The sequence below is a fragment of the Nipponia nippon genome, unplaced genomic scaffold (assembly GCF_047370975.1).
Source record: "Nipponia nippon isolate SJK-2023a ecotype South Korea unplaced genomic scaffold, ASM4737097v1 scaffold_21, whole genome shotgun sequence".
NCBI classification, from domain to species: Eukaryota; Metazoa; Chordata; class Aves; order Pelecaniformes; family Threskiornithidae; genus Nipponia; species Nipponia nippon.
The window spans coordinates 2,200,287-2,219,913 of record NW_028262338.1 but is presented as its reverse complement, the minus strand read 5'-3'; the positions used below and the strand labels follow the sequence as shown (position 1 = coordinate 2,219,913).

The window sequence follows — 19,627 nt, the reverse complement described above, 5'->3', positions numbered from 1 at the left end:
TTTAGTGAGTGTATGATGGGCCATAGTGAAAGCTTTTAGGCCCTGGAAACAAGTCAGTAATGGTGACCAATAAAATCACTATAAACAGCTTGATCAAGGGAGAATCAGTCCCTGGAAAATCTGAGAAAACCCAGACTGCTGTAGAGCTGGTTATCCCTTACTAAAATTTAGGATGGAAGGAAGGAAATAAAGGGCTGAGCAGAGAAATGTTAATTAAATTGTTATCCTCGGATAGCCCCTCTCCTGCTTACAAGCAGCCTCCGCGAGTGTTTTGATAGCACAAGAGACTTTCCAGCCTAACAGGTGGTGTAAGGCGAAGAGCTAAGCTGAGCGAGTTGGTCTGTATGTTGCTAGCTCGCAAACTGTTCCTGAGCCTGAAAAAAACCTGTTTGCGTATGGTAACTCTTTAACCACAAATGGATTTCAGGGTTATCGAAGGTTACTTATTTCTGTGCAACTTAGTCCTCAGTAACACACGCCGTTGGGCTTCACAGTTGCACGCAGAAATGTTTTTCGGCCATACGTTTCCCAGCTTGCTGCTGGGGCAGATTTCCAGCTTTTGGGGTGGTTCGCCTACAAGCCCGTCGTCCCGAGGCGGGCGTTGAGCGGAGGTGGTTTTGCGACACCACGCTTCGACTCCAGGTCAAGTCGGACTGCGTTCATCGGCGGCTGGGATGGAGCAAAGGGTCTTTAACTCTGTCGGTGTCGAGCTGCTTTGCTGTTTTAAGAGGTGGTGAAGATCAGAGGACTGGAAAAGCCTCTACGGAGGCAGGGTGTTTGAGAGGATGGGTGAGCACAGCACGGCTCCCATCATTGCTGACACCTCTGTGCGCTGGTTTTAGCAGGTAGTGTCCGAAGGAGAGAGCAATTTCCACCTTACCTTCAAGAAAAAGAGGGGGGGAAAATCCAAGGGGAGAATAAAAATTGCTTTTTCGCCCCATTTTGGGGTTGAATTCTGGGCACTTAACATAGGTCCCAGAAACGGACATTCATTACTCCTGGTTCCTAACACAGAGCCTTCAAAGCGCCCGAGTCTAGTGCGGAAACACTTGTGCTGTTTTTCACACGCGTTTTTCAGAGTATTGGACTCCTGTCCCCGCTCCGGAGCCCGGGGCCTTCCCGCGGTGGGCTGCCCTCCCCGGAGGGAGCCCGGGCGAGGCGCGGGACTGGCGGGCGGCCGGGCGGGCCCCCCCCCTGCGCTCAGGCTGCCCGCGGCCTTCTCCCTCCCCGCGCTGGCGGGGCGAGGCCGCAGCCGCCCGGGGCTGCGCACCGGCTGCGGGGCAGGCCGGCCCTGAAGCGGGAGGGCGTCGGGGGACCCCCTCGTTATCAGCCGGGCCATCGCAGCCGGCGCCACAAGATGGAGGCTTGCCCTGCCCCGGCGGGACTACGCTTCCCGGCGTGTCCCGCGCCGCGCCGCGAAATGGCGGCCGGGCGGAACTACAGCTCCCGGCATGCCCCGGGGCCGAGGTGGCGGCGGGACCGCGCCTCCCGGCGTGCACCGCGCCGCCCCCCCCCCCCCCCGCCAGCGCCACCGGCTGGCCCGCCGCTTCCGGGGGAGAAGGGGGCGGCGTCTATGAGGTCACGCAGGTAGCGGAAGTGATTTCACGTCCGGCGGCCTGCGGCGCTGGGAGGGGAGCGGGGCGGCGGGCGCGGAGCGGAGCCGGCGGCGAGCGGGGGACGAGGCGGCGGCGGACCAGCAGCAGCAGCTGGGAGCTCGGCGTGCGCACCCGCGGCCCTTCCCTCTGCGCGCAGGTGAGGCGGCGCGGGTCGGGGCGCGCAGCCCCGGGCCAGCGCCGCTGCCGCGGGGGGAGTGGGGGGGGGGGGCTGGGGGAGCCGCCCCCTCTCCTGAGGCGGCGCCGGGCGCTGCCCCCCTCCCCGCGGCGGCGCGGCCTGCGCGGCGGGGCCGCCCCGTGGCGCCGTCTTTATTGTCTCCGGCTCCATCCGGGTCCTGGCGGGGGGGGGGGGGGGGCGCTCGGCGGCGCGGGGCCTGACGGGACGGAGCCCCCGCCGCGGGGGCGGCCCTTGTGGGCGAACAAAGCGGGGGGCGGGGGGGCCGCCGTGCCGGGGCGGCCATCGCCGCGGCGGGGACGCGGCCGCCGCCGGGCGGGGTAGAGCCCGCCCCGCCCCCGCCCCGCGATGGGATCGGTGGCGGGGCCGAGCTCGCCCCGTTCCCGCCGAAGCGAAGCGGCTCCGCGGGCGTCGGCGCTCGCCGTGGCTGAAAGCAGCAGCAGGGGGCCCGGGGAGCAAACCCGGCCCCGCCGAGGGGCTCCGGAGCCGTTCTCCCGGCCGAGCTCCGCCGCCCTGCTCCTCGCAACCGACGGCTGCTTTGGGGTTGTTTTTTTAAGCCTCGGTGCTGGCGTGCTGCCTAAGGGAGTCGGCTGTTCTCAAGTAAACTCCAGGGCGATGCTTTGAACTGTTTCTGTCAGATAGCATTGGCATCCCACGTGAATTGGATTGACAAATGTATTTATTATACGGAGTATAATCGGTTTACTTGATAACCGCCACTTACTAATCTAATTCGATAACGAGAAACTGGGCCGGCGCTCCTGACTCACAAGAGTAATCACTGGTTAATAAGCAAATAACACCATCTTCTGCAGAAATTCAAAGCGCTCCCTGCTGCACTAAAACAGCTTTGCTTAAACTTCGGCTTATGCTAAAATCCTAACGCGCTCCTTGCTGTTCTGTGTTGCTTTTGCGTGCTTGAAGCAAATATCTTAAATTTTTCCTCCCCTCTATTTTTCATTATCGGGGGTAAGGACCTGCGTTTTGCTATATGGAGTTAGGCCCCTCCACCTTATCTTCCAAAGTAGGCAGTAGATAATCTTTTGTGATTGCGAAATCTTAAATCACAAAGCTCTGAATTTTAACAACGGTTGGTTGGTCTAGGGCTCTTCATTGCTATAAACACAGCAAAATTCAGAGAAGCAGGTAAATTAATGGACCTTAATGATGTTCTGGAGTAACAAGTTCCACGCTTCATACAGAAAGCACTTTGAGTCAACTGAAAGTCCTGCTGCTACAGGATTTTTAATTTCTGACTTAATTCCTAAGATAAAAATCTTTTTTTTTTTTTTTTTTTTTTTTGTCTTTCCATATGCACTTACACTGTTCTTCCTGTATCGCCCCCACGCCCTGCCAAAATCCCAGAATAATTCGGGGCTGGATCTCTGATCATATCGCTATGGCAGAAGTCTCCATATTTTCTGTTCCTTAGCACTACTAATGTTTGGTTTCCTGTTCTAATGTAAGGAGCTTGGAGGTCCTCTGCTTTCCACCTACTCCTGGATGGAAAACGTATTATTTTTATTCACGCCGGTAGTGTAGCCTGTCACTGGCTTGTTTTCTGCAGCAGCCTTCTTAGATTGTGACTTTTTGCAAGACTGAAGTGGCATTTGGCTCTCCCCCTCAGAACTGCCTGTAGCTCATGACTAAAAAGCCTGTATCAAATACTGGTGAAACGAGACTAATCTTGTCCTTGCAAATGAGCCAACTGGTTTGTATCTTGAAACGGTGAAATGTATACTCCTTATACAGTATATTTTATTACAAGTTGCAGAAAATGAAATTACACAGAGTGCTGTGATTAAGGGACTGGCCTGGGGCTTCGTAACTGTTCATGCAGGATAAGTGTGTGTTGACATGTTTTCCTGTGGGAAAACATTAGCGGACTTAGGGCTTCATCAGATAAACTTCAGATATTCAGGTTGAGCCTCGGATCTTTCTCGAAGATAATCATCCACATCGTCCTTGGGCAGTAATGGAAAAAGTTGTTTCAGTCCAAATGTGAAACACTGAACTTCTCTTCCCTCCCTCCTAAAACAAATAGCTTGTGTTCTACAGGAACACTTAAGAAATTGGATAACTAGCCCATGATTCAACAAATTAACCTTTCAGGCTTTTACACAAACAAGTAGGGTGGGTTTGGTTTTTTTTTTAATTACTTTTTACCTTTATGGACTTGTCTGGGTACAGTCGTCTTTGTACAGAAGTTGCCTGGAATTTGGCCTGAGTACCTTACACTGCTAATGCAGTCATTCACCTGTAGTGTGAATTGGTGGTGTGCAGAAAACCCGGTGAAATATTAATATCAAGATTCACTCCACAAAAGAAAAGGTGAAAACACTTGCCAGGGAAAAAAAAAAAAAGAAATTAGGCTTTTTAGACTCTGGGGTCTTTTATTTCATTTAGTCCATGCTGTTTGTTAGCTTGTGAACAGCTGAAGTTGCTTAAAGCAATTTCAAGCTTGAATTGGGGTGTTAAATGCAAGGTCTTTTCCTGTTTTATGTTAAATGCTGCCAGTGATCCTTTGCAAGTTTGTTTTAAAAGAACATCAAAAAGAACCTGTTTTCTCTTGCTAGCATACCCGTGTTCTGGTCTCATTTGTTGTACTTCCTAGGGAGCTAAAGTCACTTCCGTACTTGGGTTTGCCCAAGGTTTTAAAAACCTTGAATAGAGCAAACCAGGCAAGTTCCTTTTTCTTTGTGCTTTTCTTGATTGGTCATTTGGATGTGACAAGCCTTTGACCTGGTATTATCAAGAATACATTTTGAACCAAAACTTGCATTAATTCTGTAGATAATAGGACCAACTGAAATATAAAGAGAAAATATGAGCTGCTATGTGATAAGCCCTTGTACTCTTAATAACAACTGAGGGTATATTTTGATACCCTCTTCTTCAAATAAGTCATTTTTTGATATGCAGACAATGAGCTAAAGTGTTGATTTGAGAATAAAATAAAAATATTTTCACTGACTGCTGCATTGTTTGATTATAAATTTTTGGCACTAGAAAAACATTCAAGTTTGATTTTTTTTTTTTTTTTTTTTGAGCTCATTGCCTCACATGCTTTATGTACTGTTTTAAAAAAAATTAACACTGCCAGTATTAGTATCTAAAAATACTTGGCTCTTCCAGTATTGATGTCTGTACTTAAGCGGGGTATAGGAAAAACAGCAGCATTGTCTCGTTTACTTTACAACACAAATAAGATTTTCAGTTAGAACCTAGGCTCTGAGCAGACTTGGCTGTCTGAACTCACACGGGCTTATGAGCCTGACGGAAAGGCTGCGATACCGTTCTTAGGACAAGGATTCAGACCAAATTTAGGTTTTGTCCTGCTTGTGATGGTGGTCAGGCGGAACAAAGCATGCTTGCCAGCTGTGCCTTCGTTCCTTGGGTTCAGGATGTTGCGATATCACAAATCGTGGACATGCAGAAACGTTCAGTGCTCTCCAGGCGTGACTCAATCCATATGAATGAAGCGGGATGAGAGGCAAGCACGTACTGCCTTCCACTGCCTTATGATATTGTCTTTACCTGAAGCTTCCCAATCAGTGGGCTTTCGCTAATGAAGTAGCTGTAAGAACTGTTGTGCCAGCTTGGCTCTGTGAGGAGTCGGTGCGTAATGGTTTCTGCCTCACTTGCAAGGCTTGCAACTTGAAAGTTGGTTCATGCAATCACATGGAACATCCTGTGACTGAATTTGGGTAGGCTAAAAGTCACACCGAAGTTTCCCTTACCATGGGTATCCTTGGAAATTCCCCTGAAGTGTTGCCCACTGCCGCTGAAACAGTACCGACACCGGGCAGTTCATTTCCAGGGGAGTTTGTGAAACTCGGTGGGAGCTGTAAAAGGATTGTGGAATTTTCCTTTTGTTTCTTGAATGTTGCCTTAAATACTTTCCTACTGGCAAGTACGCATGCTTTCTGGTTTTTTTCTGTCACTTTTCATTGGCCTTGGTGTTTGGCATTTGCTGATTTGGTGGGGTTTAATTTGGGAAATTAATTTGTCACTCCAATCTGCATACAATGGAAACAGTGTTTCTGATACTTGTTGCGATTAGCAGAGCTCCTCTGCTGCAGCCAGGGTAAGGCTGCCTGGAGCCTTCAAATGCAGGTGCAGCCTTCCCTTGGGCCGGGCTTACGCAGAAGCAGGGTGATGAGCGAATCTGCACATCTTTAATTACTGCATTTCTTAATTGCAGATTTTGAATCAAAGACGCAGCCATGAAAGATCCAAGTCGCAGCAGTACTAGCCCAAGCATCATCAGTGAAGATGTGATTATAAATGGTCATTCTCACGAAGATGACAATCCCTTTGCGGAGTACATGTGGATGGAGAACGAAGAGGAATTTAACAGGCAGGCAAGTCATTTCCCTCTATCAGTGTCTTGTGATGTGCTTTACCATTTCCTAGCTGAAGGGAGGGGGGCTGTGGCTTAGCAACCGGGGTACAAGACCTTTAGAGATGGGGTTTTTAGATAGGTTTGCTGGAATAGTGGGGGGAACAGACAGATCTCAGTTTCTCTGGCAATAAATGCCTATTTTCTGTAATCTTGGTGGAAAATATGGGAAGTGTGGCATGTTCTGATGTGTCCATTAATTCCCTGCTTCTGTGAGAGGGAGGGGAAAAAAATGTTGACAGACTTTGTGGCACTTTGGAAGGGACAGATCTGGCTAGGCTGCTGAGCTGTGGAGGTTTTATATGTGCGAACATGCTGGCTGTTGTAGTTCTGAACTGGATAGGTCCAGGTGCATACCTGCCTCATCAACTGGGCGGCTCTTCTTAAGGGAGTTGGTGGACATAGCTGTTGGGTGACGGTCCCGTTCGTTGCTTAATACTTAAGTGCCTTACAGCTGGACTTTGCAATCAGGTTGGAAGGAAGCCTTAACTTCGTCTTTCACCTTGCATCTGGACACAGTTTTCTCTCCTCTGGAGGCTGGGAACAGCCTACCTCTTTCCACCATCCCTTTCTTAATCAAAACGTGATCTTTGTACTCCAGTACCTGCTTTCTCTGCACTCTGGCACAGTGTGGCTGTGCTGAAGTCTGAGCTTCTGAAATAGGATACGCCTGCTGCTCTCTCTTTAGGGTGCCAGCAGGGCACAAAGCTAATCTGAAATTCAGGTTGCTCGCAAAATCTAAATTCTCTTGTGCACACGCCAGGATGGTGTCAGTGTTGTTTCCTGTTTGGTGGGTTTTTCCTCCTGGGTCCTGTACTGTAGTTAGCATACGGGATGTGTAGTTCTCGGGGAGGGAGCTGAATGTTGTGCCGCGAATGTTTTTCAGGTACATGCTCCATTTTTGGAGAAGAGGAAAGATGGGAGCATGAGGGGAGAATGATCTTGTTCAGGCAGGCAAACGCCACATGGCAGCCTGGTCGCCTGCTGCTGCAGGCACATCTGTCTGTGGGAACCTGAACAAGTTAAACTTGGGCTGGAAAATACAAATGGGCAATATTAATTTCAAGACGTTTGGGGAATTAAACGTTATTTAGTACTTCTGGAGCTGCCATTGGAGGCACCTGTAGGTGTGCAACCACATAACAAAAAACCTGGAGCCAGGCAACTCCTGCTGTAATACTAGCTTGTGGCTGCATGCCCACGGCTGCCTTTTACCCGCACGCAGGACGGAGACAGTGCCGCACAAGAAGGATGGATTGGAGATCGCCATCCTTGCTGGAGTGCCTTACTGGGGAAGTCACTAAGTCGGTGTTGCGTGCGGGGTTTGAATTGTCTGGATAGCGGCCTAGGGCACATGGTGATGAGTCTTTGTTCCCCAGAGCTGTGCATCTTGAGCACCATGTGAGTGAGCTGGTGAGCGTGTTTGCCCCAAGCACAGGAGACCTGGATTTTACAGGAATCCTGAACTCTGGTGTAAACCTTTTTGATTTGGTATTCCTGGTACGTAACTGAATTTCCACTTTAGGATTGAGTACACGTTTGATTTCAGAGTGAAGGATAGATAGGAAAGCTTGTTTGAGCTTCCATTGAGTGAACTTTTAAATCTGTCCTGAATTATTTTTCCTCTCCCTTATGTCTGGCAAGTCATTCACACCAGCTTCTATTTCCCTGCTTTCCACTCTCAAGTACTGTGATGCAGGACATGGGAAATTTGTCAGGATGAACTCCCTCCAAAGCTTGTTTACTGAACAACCAAGCAAAACTTTCCTTTAATCTTTGCAGTGCGTGTCAGTTCTGCATCAGTTGATTTCTTGTGCTTCTGGTACAGCAGGTCAGCATTCTTAACTGCTAAGATCATGTGGAGTTCCTTAGGAGAACTACACTGGGTGAACGGATAACCTACAGCTGAGGAGATGCTGCTTGTTCCAAGTGACAAGCAGTGGTTATTTTTTTTCCCCAAGAGTCTTGCAGGACACTTTCCTAGGGAGCGTGCCTGGCTGCATGTGTTGGCCCTGGTTCCCTTCCTCATACTCGCAGTGAGTTCAGTCCAGACTAGTCAGTACAACTGAAATTTTCACTTGGAACCAACATTTTTCTTCTCCTTGAGCTCGTAATAAGCTGCAAACGAAACAGCTAGGGCTGGGGGGGTTCTCCTGCCATTCGCTTTTAAATGCAGCCCAAGTTGCTGGGACAAAGTGCTTATTCTACATTAAAAAATCAAAGCTGATTGCCTCCCTGCAGCACAAGCGTGGTGTTCTGCTAGAAGTCCTACTGCATAGCTAGAAAGAAGGTCAGCTAGGTGCACAAACCTTGGAATGAAGACACAAGCTCTCAGTAAGTTTGTTGATGAAGCAGTTTCTTCTCGTTGTATAGATCGAAGAGGAGTTGTGGGAAGAAGAATTTATTGAGCGCTGTTTCCAGGAGATGCTGGAAGAAGAGGAGGAGCACGAATGGTTTATTCCAGCCCGTGATCTCCCACAAACAATGGATCAAATCCAGGACCAGTTCAATGACCTTGTTATCAGTGACAGCTCATCACTGGAGGATCTGGTGGTAAATTCAGTTTCTCATCGTATTTCTAAAGTTTGACCTCTCTCTTTGTCCAAGGCTGGGTTTTGTTGCTGATAATGGCACGAGAAAATCCTTTACACATAGGCCAGAGACTCTTAAACCGTGCCTAGCTATGGTGGATGGGGAAATGTTGGAACAGTTGGGTAAGGGATGTTTCCTCAAGTGATGTGACTTATTCAGTGGTTTTCTTCATAACTATGTGGTGCCTTTCCTGGCCCATGGCGTAAATGCAAGTGGCTTTGGGTATGCGTAACGTTACGAAAGAAAAGCAGTGAGCAAAGCACGCTGACCCTGTGAAGTGCCATTCGGTGGCAGGACTGCAAAAGTTTAATTTGGCGTCTGCCAACACTTAGGTGTTGGGTAGGTATGAGCCGTGTTCTCGGTTCTGGTGTGGATGGTGTGAACCGTAGCAGATCTCTTTGCAGAAATCCTAAGGAAGAGGAAAGCAGCTAGACTATGATTATTTCCCTGTTTCTTGCTGTATGACTTCTGTCCAGAGCTTAACTAAAAGAAAAGGTCAGCATGCACATATTTTCCCTAACAAAATACAAAGTTACTGATACAGAGTACAAAAAACCACATTGTCATGTCACATAACTGCTGTGAAACTCAGATGCAAACCCCTACTTTTCCAAGCTTAAGCAGCTGCAGGAAGCAGTTTTAGACTCAATTAACAACACAAAAGCCTAATCCTCCATTTCTTTATGATCAAGAGCTCATTTTGGAGATGCTGGCTGCCCACCTGTAACTGCAGCACGTTGTAGACAGCGGCTTGCCAAGTGGGAGGACAGGTAGTCACAGACATAGATATTTAAAAAATCAATACAACGCTCATATACATTTAAATTCCCAGAAGTGGCTTAAGTTCCTGGAACAAGTCTCCTCTTGCTTAAATAAGCAACATCTAAAAACCTCATGGCACATTTTAACAGTTCAACTTCAGAAAAAGGTATTTCGGCATTAAGCAAAGTTGCTGTATTTGATGCACACCTGTGGTTTTCTTGTTTCGTGTTCCCTGAGCCCTTGTCTGACTGAAATGTCCAGGTGATGCTAAGGAAGGCTGGATAATTCAGGTACGAAGCACAGAGGAGTGGGCTTTTCTACTGATTATAGAGACTCTGGGGATGTGCTAAAACCCTATTATATGCCTGGCTGTTACTCTAAATCCATAAACTGTTCCTAATGCTCTCTGCCTAGAATTGTATTCCGCTTGCAGATGTAAGATGAAAATAACAATTCCGTTTTTCCCTTCCTCAGGTCAAGAGTAATCTGAATCCAAACGCAAAGGAGTTTGTTCCTGGGGTGAAGTACTTAAATATTTGAGTAGACTGGGCCCTCTCTTGGTGGATGTAGCACAATTTCCACACTGTGAAGCCAGTATTAGAAGATTTAATTGTAAAAGCTCTCTCTTCTTGTCACTGTGTTACACTTATGCATTGCCAAAGTTTTGTTAGTCTTGCATGCTCAATAAAAGTGCTGAGACTGTTATTAAGTAAATCTGTCAAAAGTTTAATGGAAACTAATTGGGCCCTGGCTCTCTGCAAAGGAGACAGTGAGGTAAGAAGCACCAGTCAAGTTGAGACAAAGTACCACGTTCATAAACCTTCTGCAGACTCTGTCTTTTTAAATAGGACTTGGAATTTGCTACCGATGGTCTGTTTTTAACTAAAGATGTGTTAACTGGTGCTAGTTTGCACCTGATAATGCCTTAACTTAAAAATGAAAGCAAGGAGATCTGATTGTTATGCAAATTAGCTAACTTTCCTTTGAAATATCAGTATTGTTACTAATGTTAATTTTTCCCCTTCAAAAACTTCATGCTCCTTATAAGCAGCATGAGCTTTAACAGAAATTTTACAGACCTGTGCAGAGTCGTAGATCTCAGCTACTGAACTAACATCCAAGCGATTGGAAGGAAGAAATTCCCTGTACTTTGCAGTATGTTATCATGTTCGAAACGTTTCGCTTTGATTATGTTAAAGGAGATGTGAGTTTCATCACAATTTTTTCCAAGAACCCAGATACGTACATAGCACTGCCTATGTAACTTTTAGCATACAACTTTATTATAGCTGGATTTAACCAAGAAAACCCTAGCATTAGTGATTTGAGTGGTGCTTTTCCCTTGCTTTGTTTAATCATCACTACACAATAGTCTACAGCACAACAACTTTTTTTTGTTTTCTTTTAATAAAGCTAGAACAGTTTTGGCTTCTTAAACTTCATATTTGGGTAGGTTAAGCTGCCATACGTGTTCAGTGTGAATAGTGTTTAAGTTGAAAATATTGTAAAAAAATTATATTTTTTCAAAAATATTTAAAAAAATAAATAATAGTAGAACTGATGTGGTGGCTGTCTCATGAATATGCATCTCGCATGGAAACTCGTTTGGCAACGCGCAGAGGAAAGGGATGACATTGTAAGGCTGTTCGTAACACGATAGCCCAAAATACTCATCTGAGGTTGGACTCTGACCGCTCTTTTATTTCTTTCCTCCCGCTTTCTGCGCTTGCCTGGGCATATTTTCCTTCGTTCTCACCACTGCTAATCCCAGCTCGGCTCCGCGGCTGCTGGCAGCACGGGCCGTCCTGGTTCGCAGCTGATGGCACTATATAAAGCCGCTGCCGGGCGCGTGCTGCTGGAGGCTTTGGCGCGGCGGCCGGTGGCGCTGGGCTGCTCGCCGCCCCGTAAACCCGCGGGTGCTGCAGGAGGGCGTGGGGGAGTTGCGTGGTGGCTGCAGCAGCGGCCTCCAGCCGCCCGCGGGCGCGACTCTGATCCGCTCTTGCTTCATAACTTTGTCCAACCTCGCTCTTGATATCTTCTTTTTTTTTTTTTTTTTAAGCTCCAGTTAAACCAACACTTCAGAAATTATGCAGTACTGCAGAAGGGGAAGAGCGAGACGAAGCCTTTATGCAGGTGTTACCCTACAGCGTAATGACATCGCTGTGTCGGTCTTCCTTTGGGTGGAGGAACCCCTCTCAGAGGAATTCAGTCAGACCAGCTCTTTTTGCTGTTGGTCTGCAAAATGCTAATCGCAATTATCCCAGGCTCCTTACTGAGCGTTACCTTCCCCCTTCCTAACCTTCGGAGATCTGCTGGCCTTCCGAGAAGCAGCAAAACTCCTCTGTTTTTTCCACTGACTTGGAAATAGTTTAGACTCGAGCACCTAAAGACAGAAGGTCAGGAAATAACATGCTGCCGTGCCCTGGCTTATTTTTAGCTGGAGCAGGAGTTTCACCAGAGAACCCCTGCGCGGCTGGCAGCAGTTGCTTGTCGGGGAGCTTCCTCCCGGGGTTTCAGCCCCAGCGCGATCAGCTCGGGGTGATCGGCAACTGAGTGCTGCTGCTAGGAGCCGGCTTGTTGTCAAACAGCCGGCCTTGCCACGGCCTGGTTGCTTGCTTTGTTTTGACCCTTGCTGTATCCCAGCCAACTCTATAACGGGGAGGTTTGCTGAAGAGGTGAGCTTCCCCGTCGTCTCTGCTGGGACGGAGCTGCCGTTCTCCATCACAGGCCCTGCCCTGCTGCCTTTGGGGTCTGTCACAAGAGTTGATGGCGCGCCGGTGTTTTGGCTGTTGCTGAACAGCGCTTGCACGGCGTCGGGGCTTTCTCTTTCTCTTGCTCCGGCCCCAGCGAGGAGGCTCGGGGCGGGCAAGAAGCTGGGAGGGGGCACGGCTGACCAGAAGGGTGTTGGAGGCTGTGTCACATCATGCTGGACAACAAATGGGGACAGCAGAAGAGAGGGGGTTCTGCTGCTGCTCAGAGCCTGGCTGGGCATCCCTGTGCTTGTGGGAGGTGGTGAGCGATTGCATTTGCATCACTTGGGGATTTTTTTTTGGTGGTTTTTTTTTTTTTTCTTCCCTTCTCTTTACTTATTAAACTGTTGTCTCAGCCCACGGGTTTTTTTCACCACTTCTCTTCCTGCTTGGGCTGGGGAGCGCATGTGTGGCCCGTGCCACCACGCTGGTGCGGGCAGCCCGTGACAGGGTTATGCGATGCTGTCTTCAGCTTTGGATTTTGGTGCTAAACCCAAGCCCAGAAACGGGCTTGATGCTGTCGGCCGCTGCAGCGAGGCCATCGGCCGCAAACCAACCGGCTGCAGGAGGCAGCGCTTCACCGGCGTGGCCAGGAGGGAACTGGCCGTCCAGTGCCCTCCGCAGCAAGACGGGTTTGCCAAGGGCTTGTGCTGAACCACCTCCCGCTGCGCCGGGGCTGGGCAGAAGCCCACCGGACACGCGGTTGCTAGGGCTGGATGAAATCTAGTGTGTCTCCGTGTTGGGCAGCCTGGGAGGGAGCCTGGAAAGCTGCTGGAGCCTTCGAAATGCAGAGAGGACGAGGGAGCGGTGCAGGACACAGCAAAGACACTGGTAGGGCAAGTGGGCTTGAGTTTTATTATTTTCGTTTTTAATGTATGATCTTAAAATAGGCATCCGAACGCTGGTCTGGGTACTGTACCCTGCACAGAGCCCGCTTCAGCCGCCGGGTAGCCCTGCCGAAGCCGCGGGCACAGTGTGAAAATTCGTGGCCCCAGGTGGGAGCTCGTGGCTCCGGGAGCTCTGGCTGGCTCCCGTGGTGGCTAACAAGCCTCAGCAAGCGCTGAACGAGTCTCAACAAGCCAAAGCTCGAGGTGGAGCAATGGCACGGGGGGTGGCAGTGCCCAGGCAGGCACCCCGGGAGCTCAAGATGTCCCCAAAGGCACCTTTGAGTTTCTCTAGCCCTGTGTTCGAGATGAGCACCAGAAGCCTTGCCTTTGGACGTGGCGGGTGCTAGCGAACCCCGACAGCACCCGTGGGAGCTCGGCTCGGCTTCCCTGGCACCAGGGTGTGAGCCCTCCCCATGCTCAGACCTTTGTGCACACAGAGAGCCCGTCTGTGTTGTCTTGCACATCTGCAGCTGCCGCCGTTGCGTCGCTGTCCCTTGCCCGGGCCCTGAACCCCGTGAACACCGGGCAGATGGGCACGTGCTTCAGCCAGCGGCTCCTCCTCACCACGCTCATCCCGAAGGGGAAGTCGTAGCTCCTCAGGCTGGCTCTCGCCGCGCTGTCCGAGTGCGCTCCCGCCTTCCACTGCACCAGCCCTCGCTCCTCCTGCGTCCCTGCGGCAGCACCGTGTTGGCCCGGCCCCCGGCCCCTGCCTGCCCGCAGCCCAGCATCTGCCCCCCTCGCCCTCCGATCCCCTCTTGCAGCTCTGAACCAAAATGAATCTGCCTCCAACCCCCCTGCTTCCTCCCGCTGCTCCATGTGCTTTAATTACCCGGGATGGTGTTGTCCAGGATGAAGGCGATGGTCCCCCCGACGAACATCTCCGTCGTTAGCAGCACCGTCAGTATCTGGTCCAGCTCGGGGACACCTGCGGGAGCGCAGGGACTGAGCTGGGACGTGCTGCGATAAGCCGGATTTGCCTAATTAATCGTTGCTTCCCCAAGTGGGCAAATGCCTGCTAGAACTGCCCTCCTCTCTTAAACACCCAAAACTGGGGCTTTTTGTGGCAGGCAGGTACCTGTGTTAATGGCCTTGGGGTGGGAATCCAGGTAGTTTGGCAGCGTCAGCCCGAAAAACATGGCGAAGCCCAGCACAAAGAGGTTGCGGGAGGAGTTCATGTCGACGAACTGCAGGTTGGAGAGGCCGACGGCCGTGATCATGCCTGCCAGCAGAGACGGTGGAGGGGTTGCGGGCGGAGAGGGATGCCCCCGCTGCCGGCGGGGAGCTGGGCATTGGGGTGGGCTGCCCGCAAAGGCAGCGAAGGGCGTTCAAACCCAGCTGTGGCTTGACCCAAAGCCTCAAAGTCTGCCCAGCATCCCTCGGGCTCACCAGCCCCCAAATCCCTGGGGAAGTGGCCCGGGGCTGGTGATAATGGCACCCCGCGTTTGATGTGCCGAGGTTACCGAATAAGGTGCAGAACATCCCGCCGAGGATGGGGTCGGGCAGGGAGGCAAACAGCGCTGTGAACTTGCCGATGGTCCCCAACACGAGCATGATGCCGGCCCCATACTGTATCACCCTCCTGCTCCCCACCTGCACGGAGAGACCGGCAGCGCGTGATGGCACCCGTCCCCCTGACTGAGCTGGGACCCGTCCCCGTTGCTGGTACCTTTGTGATGCCCAGGACGCCGATGTTGGGACTGGAGGAGGTGGAGCCATTGCCGGTTCCCAGCAGCCCTGCGATGATGCAGGAGATGCCCTCGGTGAAAATGCCCCTGGGGAACAACACGGATGGGCTGGTCCCCACCGCTGCTCTCCTGCGGTGTCCCTGCCCGGGGCCCAGGGGTGCCATGGCATGGGCAGGGTACCGGCAGGGCCAGTGGCCGTACCTGTTAATGGCGTGCACGGGGGGAGCAGGGGCTCCCGCCAGTCGGGCACAAGAGTAGTAGTCCCCGATAGACTCGACAATGCCTGCCAGCGTGGCGCTGAACATGCCCAGCACGGCTGCCGAGGTCACTGTGGGCAGACCCCACTGGCCTGCCCGGGGTGCAGAGCGGGGCGTCAGGGTAGGGGGCACCCTGGACCCGGCCCCCCTGGTGCTCACCAGTGCCTTTGGGGTCCCCAGCCCCACTGATGCTGTGCTGGGTCCCCGCATCCCCTGGGGCAAAAGGGTGTCGGGGGGTCCCGCATGCTGCAGGGCTCACTTACAGGGATAGGGGACCCGAAACCAAGGTGCCACGGACAGGATCTCCCCCCGGGCGTCTGTCCTGGCCTTGTAGCCGTACGCCTCAGGCTGGCTGGGGAAGACGCCGGTGAGCGTCAGCACGTAGCAGAGCAGCCACACCACCATGATGGCCAGGATGATCTGCAGGGGCAGAGACCAGGGACGCACCTTGCATTGCTTGCAAACCCATGCATGGAAAAAAGGGGGATTTTTGGGAACCCCCCCCCCCCAGGACCCATTGGTTCTCGGCCAGTCCCTACCGGGAACATCTTGAAGATCTGGATGCGGAGCAGGACAAAGCCGCTGCCCTGCCGGTAACCGGGCAGGCAGATGGTGACATGCCGCAGGTACTGGGCAAACAGGATGATCAGGACGATGGTCCTGCGGGGAGAGAGAGATGAGGTCCCTCATGCCCCCAGCATGCTTCTGGCTCCATGAGGGACACTCCCCATCCCCGTCCCTGTGCCGTACAGTGCAGCGATGCCCCAGTGGGAGCCGGCCCGCTCGCCAGCTGCCTGGAAGACGGAGAGCCCGATGAGGGAGATGGTGGGCGTGACGGTCAGCGGCCCGATGTAGCTGAGCAGCGCCCCGGGGAGCCCCAGCAGCCCAATGGCCACCTCCACCAGGCTGGACACCACGATGGCGCCCTGGATCTGCAGAGCATGGAGGGGGGGAGAAAGGGGGTCAGCACCCTGCGGGGGATTTTGGGGCCCCCCGGGGATGGCGGCGGGGCGTACCTCTCGCATGCGGGGCTGCCAGATGTGGGAGGTGTTGAGCGGCAGCGCCCAGTTGCCGTAGATCTGCTCTGGGGATGGAGGGGGGTGAGGTGGTCCCTGGGGTGGGTGGGGAGCTGCCGGACACCCCCCCTGCATCCCCTCTGCCCTCACCTTCAGGGGGGCATTGCCACTTCTCCAGGGCCAGGATGGACTTGGCGGGGACGAGGAAGGCCAACGCACTCGCCTGGAAGAGGGGCAGCCTGGGGGGGGAATGAGAGGGGACGCCTGCGCCCACGGCCTGGGGACAGGCAGGGGGGTCTCTGCTGGGGCCGTGGCTCTACCTGATGCCCACAGTGGTCTGGATGAGGGTGGTGATGCCGACGCAGGTGAAGATGGTGCCGATGAGGTAGCTGACAGTGAGCTGGTCCTTGCTCACGCACAGGCTCTCGGCCAGCAGGAAGGGGACGGCGATGGTGCCGCTGAAGCAGGTCAGGTAATGCTGGGGGGTGAGAGGGGCTCAGTGGGCTGAGGTGCCGTGGGGTGCCCCACACCGCGGGGAACAGGGGCTCAGGGTCTGCCGGTGGGGGGTTACCCCTGTTCCAGGCTGTACCTGGAAGCCCAGCAGGATGCAGAGGTACCAGGGGGGCACGTCCTCGATCCTGTAGAGCATGTCCATCTCCGTCCGGGGGGGCCCGGCGCCCGCCCCGGGGTCCTGGCGTGCAGGGGTCACAGCTCAGCCCCGGCTCGCCCCAGGGGGCTGGGGCCGGGGGGACACCCCGCACTGTCCCCACGGGTGGCACAGACTGCCCCATGGGACCCCCTGCGCCCTCAGGGATGGGGAGGGGTCCCGGCTGGCTGGTCTCCATCCAACAGTGCATTACAGAAGGATTTGGGGTGAGTGCTGTGCGGGGGTGCCCTGGTACTCACCCTGCCCACTGCAGGCAGCTTCTTCCCAGGGGGATGCGGGGGGCCGGCGGGGGTGAGAGCTGAGTTCCCGTTCTGGCAGTGAGGGCGAGGCGGGAGCTGGGTCAGTGTTGTCCTGGGTGTCCCATGGGAACAGGGATGGGCTCTGCCCCGGGGACGCGAGGGCCACCGGGCCACAGCTTGGCACACGCAGCCGGTCAGCCCCACCCGGCACCGGCTCTGCCCCTGAGAGGGGTCTGGGCTCTGAAAGCTGCTGTCCCTGCGTGATGGTTTGTCCCGAGGGGAGAGTGGAGGGGGGGGTCCCACTGGCCCTGGGGTGCCCGGACCAGCCCACAGGTGCCAGTAAGGATGGCACAGCCAGTCCCAGCCGCAGCATCCCAGCATGTCCCCTTGGTCCCAGGCTTCACCACGGCCCTCGCGCTCCTCCCATCCCTTGCCAGCCCCGGCTGGGCATCACAGCCCCGAGCTGGCCATCATTTGGGGTGGGTACCCCTGGCCACCCACTGCCCTCCCCGCTGCCCTGGGAAACAGCTGAGGAGGGGACAGGGGTGGGATGGGGACGGAAGCTGTGTTCACCTGGGGCTGAGCCAGGTCTCCTGAGCGGGTCCCCATCCTCCGGCGATGCGATCCCAGCGGCAATGTCACCGCACAGGGGGTTTTATGGCCATGGGAAGGACTTTAGTCACCACTCGGGCTGTGGCGCGGGGCAGCAGGCTGGAAGGCGGCCATTGGCTGCCGGTTGTGAAACCGGGAAGTGCTGCCTTGGGGACGGATCAGCTATTAACTCCTTTAATTAGGGCTGGCACCGCCAGCGGGGCCGGGGCGCTCCCACCGCGAGCACCACGTTGGTAAAACATTAGAGCCGGCGGGTTATAGAGTAATTCCCGGCTCGCAGGGGGTCCGGCGGTGTGGGGTACCAGCTGCCGCTGGCATTGTCCCGGCACGGCCGGGCTGGGTGTCAAGGGATGGTCGCAACGCTGGTGATGGGCGATGCTGGGAAGGTGCCCACCTCCCGGCGTGTGTTGGCTCTCACTGGGGACGAAGTCGGCTCCGAAGGTCGCTGGAGCATTAAGCATTAACCGCGCTGGGACTACAGCTCGTTCTGCATCGCCTTGGGTGCGGCTGGCCCCCTGGCCTTGCCGCCGGCGCAGGCCCCCTTCTCCCCGTGGCAGAGCAGCTCCCGCAAGGCGGCTGGCCCCCGCCGGTGTGCCCCGTAGATCTGCGCCTCTCCCCGCTCACCCACGTAGCCGTGGCACATCTTGGACAGCCTGCGAGGAGCCGGAGAGGGTCACGCCGCGTCTGTCCCCCTGCCATGGTGGCAAGGGGACGGTGCCTGGCACCCACCTCCATTGCCGACCCCCCGACTTACCTGCTCGGCCAGGGTCCCCCCATCACCATCACGGTCATGGACTCCTGTCTCGGCAGACCCGGCCCCGCCAGCCGCTTCTCCCCGTCCAGCTCCTGCACCCCGTAGCTGTGGGGAGAGGCAGGGGTTGGTGACACCCTGGTCCCTGGGGATGCCCTGGTCCCTGGGGATGCCCCACTCACCTCTCCCAGCCCTGCGAGCAGCTCCTCTCCAGCACCTCCACGTAGTCGGGCTCACTCAGTGCCTTCCTGCCCACCTTCCCCTCTGCCCTGCGCAGCTGCTCCTCAATCTGGGGTGAAAGAGGGCAGAACCGGGCCAGTGAGGGTGGCAGCCTCCCCACGACCCTGCTCCCAAGCAGCGACGGGGTCTGCACCCCCTTTCTTTCAGCCCTGGCACCTGAAGCACTTTTGCACGGGGTGGTGAGTCCATGAGTAGCTGCAAGGGGGGCTCGCTGGCCCCAAAGGCCTTTTTTGGGGTGCCGTGAGGGGCAGCCATCAGCGGGGTGCCCCAGGGAAGCCAGCAGCATCTCCCCAGGCTGGAGCATCCCCGCAAGGGCTCTCACCCCCGGTTTCAGGGTGCCGTCTCCCCAAGTCCCACCTGGAAAGCGATGGCGTGGCAGGCGTCGCAGCGCAGGGATTCGGGCATGTGGGGTGAGAGCCGCTCCTCGGGGCTGAGCTGGGGCGCAGGGATGGAGCGGGATGAGGCGGCGGGGTGGCCCCCACACATCTCCTCGGCCCCTGTCCCTGCCAGCAGACTCAGGGCCAGCCACACCGCCAGCGCCGGCCGCATCCTGCCACGATGCCAAAAGTGCCCGGGTGAAGGCGCGGGGTGGCTATAAACCCCCCGGGGCTGGCAAGAGGGCACTGATGTGTGGCGGATGCACCTGCATCCGGCTGATGTGGTCCCATCCATCCCCGGGGTGTCGGGGCGGGAGGTGTGTCTGTGCATGGGGTGTCCCCAGCCGCCTGTCCCCTCTCCGGGAGGTTTTTTTGGTGAAATTCAGGCCTGTAACGCCTGACCCCTCCTCCTCGACCCAAATCCCCCCTGGGATGGCGTGGACCCTCCTGGGCTGGGGCTGGGGCTGGGGTTTGGGGTTCAAGGGCTGGGGGCTCAGGGCTGGGGTTCAGGGCTGGGTTTTAGGGTTCAGGACCGGTGTTCAGGGCGGGGGTTTGGGGCTCAGAGCTGGGAGTTCGAGGGCTGGGGCTCAGGGTTCAGGGCT

General features: G+C 54.6%; 3 protein-coding genes across 7 annotated transcripts; 1 reads left to right on the top strand and 2 right to left on the bottom strand.

Annotated features, from left to right (window-relative positions):
* Nucleotides 1-1,587: 1,587 nt before the first annotated feature.
* PAIP2 (poly(A) binding protein interacting protein 2) lies at nt 1,588-11,105 on the top strand. The gene is made up of 4 exons (XM_087760153.1): nt 1,588-1,752; nt 5,993-6,152; nt 8,564-8,743; nt 10,019-11,105. Exons 2-4 carry the CDS (start codon nt 6,015-6,017, stop codon nt 10,082-10,084), a joined length of 384 nt encoding a protein of 127 aa, XP_087616279.1. The 5' UTR covers nt 1,588-1,752; nt 5,993-6,014; the 3' UTR covers nt 10,085-11,105.
* A 2,021-nt stretch (nt 11,106-13,126) lies between these two features.
* Nucleotides 13,127-17,783, bottom strand: SLC23A1 (solute carrier family 23 member 1). 5 transcript variants are annotated; one of them, XM_087760053.1, is made up of 15 exons: nt 17,619-17,783; nt 17,046-17,117; nt 16,729-16,830; nt 16,460-16,617; nt 16,290-16,378; nt 16,140-16,207; nt 15,874-16,055; nt 15,663-15,783; nt 15,387-15,543; nt 15,068-15,215; nt 14,848-14,953; nt 14,642-14,771; nt 14,257-14,400; nt 14,011-14,106; nt 13,127-13,852 (listed from the first exon to the last, which is right to left on the bottom strand). In XM_087760053.1, the coding sequence occupies exons 1-15, from the start codon at nt 17,652-17,654 to the stop codon at nt 13,599-13,601; spliced, it is 1,863 nt and encodes a 620-aa protein (XP_087616179.1). In that variant the 5' UTR covers nt 17,655-17,783; the 3' UTR covers nt 13,127-13,598. The 5 variants fall into 5 exon arrangements, 3 of the variants coding, with proteins under 3 accessions (XP_087616179.1, XP_009467773.2, XP_087616180.1); XM_009469498.2 differs by lacking the exon at nt 17,619-17,783 and having other exon boundaries at nt 17,046-17,602; XR_015705290.1 differs by lacking the exon at nt 17,619-17,783 and having other exon boundaries at nt 13,714-13,852; nt 14,011-14,138; nt 17,046-17,602.
* Nucleotides 17,784-17,826: 43 nt separating this feature from the next.
* On the bottom strand, nt 17,827-19,250 carry MZB1 (marginal zone B and B1 cell specific protein). Its single transcript, XM_009469476.2, has 4 exons — nt 19,006-19,250; nt 18,591-18,697; nt 18,412-18,516; nt 17,827-18,310 (listed from the first exon to the last, which is right to left on the bottom strand). The coding sequence occupies exons 1-4, from the start codon at nt 19,195-19,197 to the stop codon at nt 18,133-18,135; spliced, it is 582 nt and encodes a 193-aa protein (XP_009467751.1). The 5' UTR covers nt 19,198-19,250; the 3' UTR covers nt 17,827-18,132.
* Nucleotides 19,251-19,627: the final 377 nt, after the last annotated feature.

What these genes read in the sequence shown, in the direction of transcription:
- SLC23A1 (XM_009469498.2), bottom strand. Translation starts at nt 17,426, where the DNA reads ATGCTGGGATGCTGCGGCTGGGACTGGCTGTGCCATCCTTACTGGCAC. An exon ending in GCATCCTGCTGGGCTTCCAG is followed by an intron (nt 16,618 to 16,728) that starts GTACAGCCTGGA and finishes CTCACCCCCCAG; the next exon opens with CATTACCTGACCTGCTTCAG. An exon ending in CCCGTGCACGCCATTAACAG is followed by an intron (nt 14,954 to 15,067) that starts GTACGGCCACTG and finishes GTTGTTCCCCAG; the next exon opens with GGGCATTTTCACCGAGGGCA.
- MZB1 (XM_009469476.2), bottom strand. Translation starts at nt 19,197, where the DNA reads ATGCGGCCGGCGCTGGCGGTGTGGCTGGCCCTGAGTCTGCTGGCAGGG. An exon ending in GCCACGCCATCGCTTTCCAG is followed by an intron (nt 18,698 to 19,005) that starts GTGGGACTTGGG and finishes CTTTCACCCCAG; the next exon opens with ATTGAGGAGCAGCTGCGCAG. An exon ending in GGGGGACCCTGGCCGAGCAG is followed by an intron (nt 18,311 to 18,411) that starts GTAAGTCGGGGG and finishes GGCTCCTCGCAG; the next exon opens with GCTGTCCAAGATGTGCCACG.
- PAIP2 (XM_087760153.1), top strand. Translation starts at nt 6,015, where the DNA reads ATGAAAGATCCAAGTCGCAGCAGTACTAGCCCAAGCATCATCAGTGAA. An exon ending in AAGAGGAATTTAACAGGCAG is followed by an intron (nt 6,153 to 8,563) that starts GCAAGTCATTTC and finishes CTCGTTGTATAG; the next exon opens with ATCGAAGAGGAGTTGTGGGA. An exon ending in CATCACTGGAGGATCTGGTG is followed by an intron (nt 8,744 to 10,018) that starts GTAAATTCAGTT and finishes TCCCTTCCTCAG; the next exon opens with GTCAAGAGTAATCTGAATCC.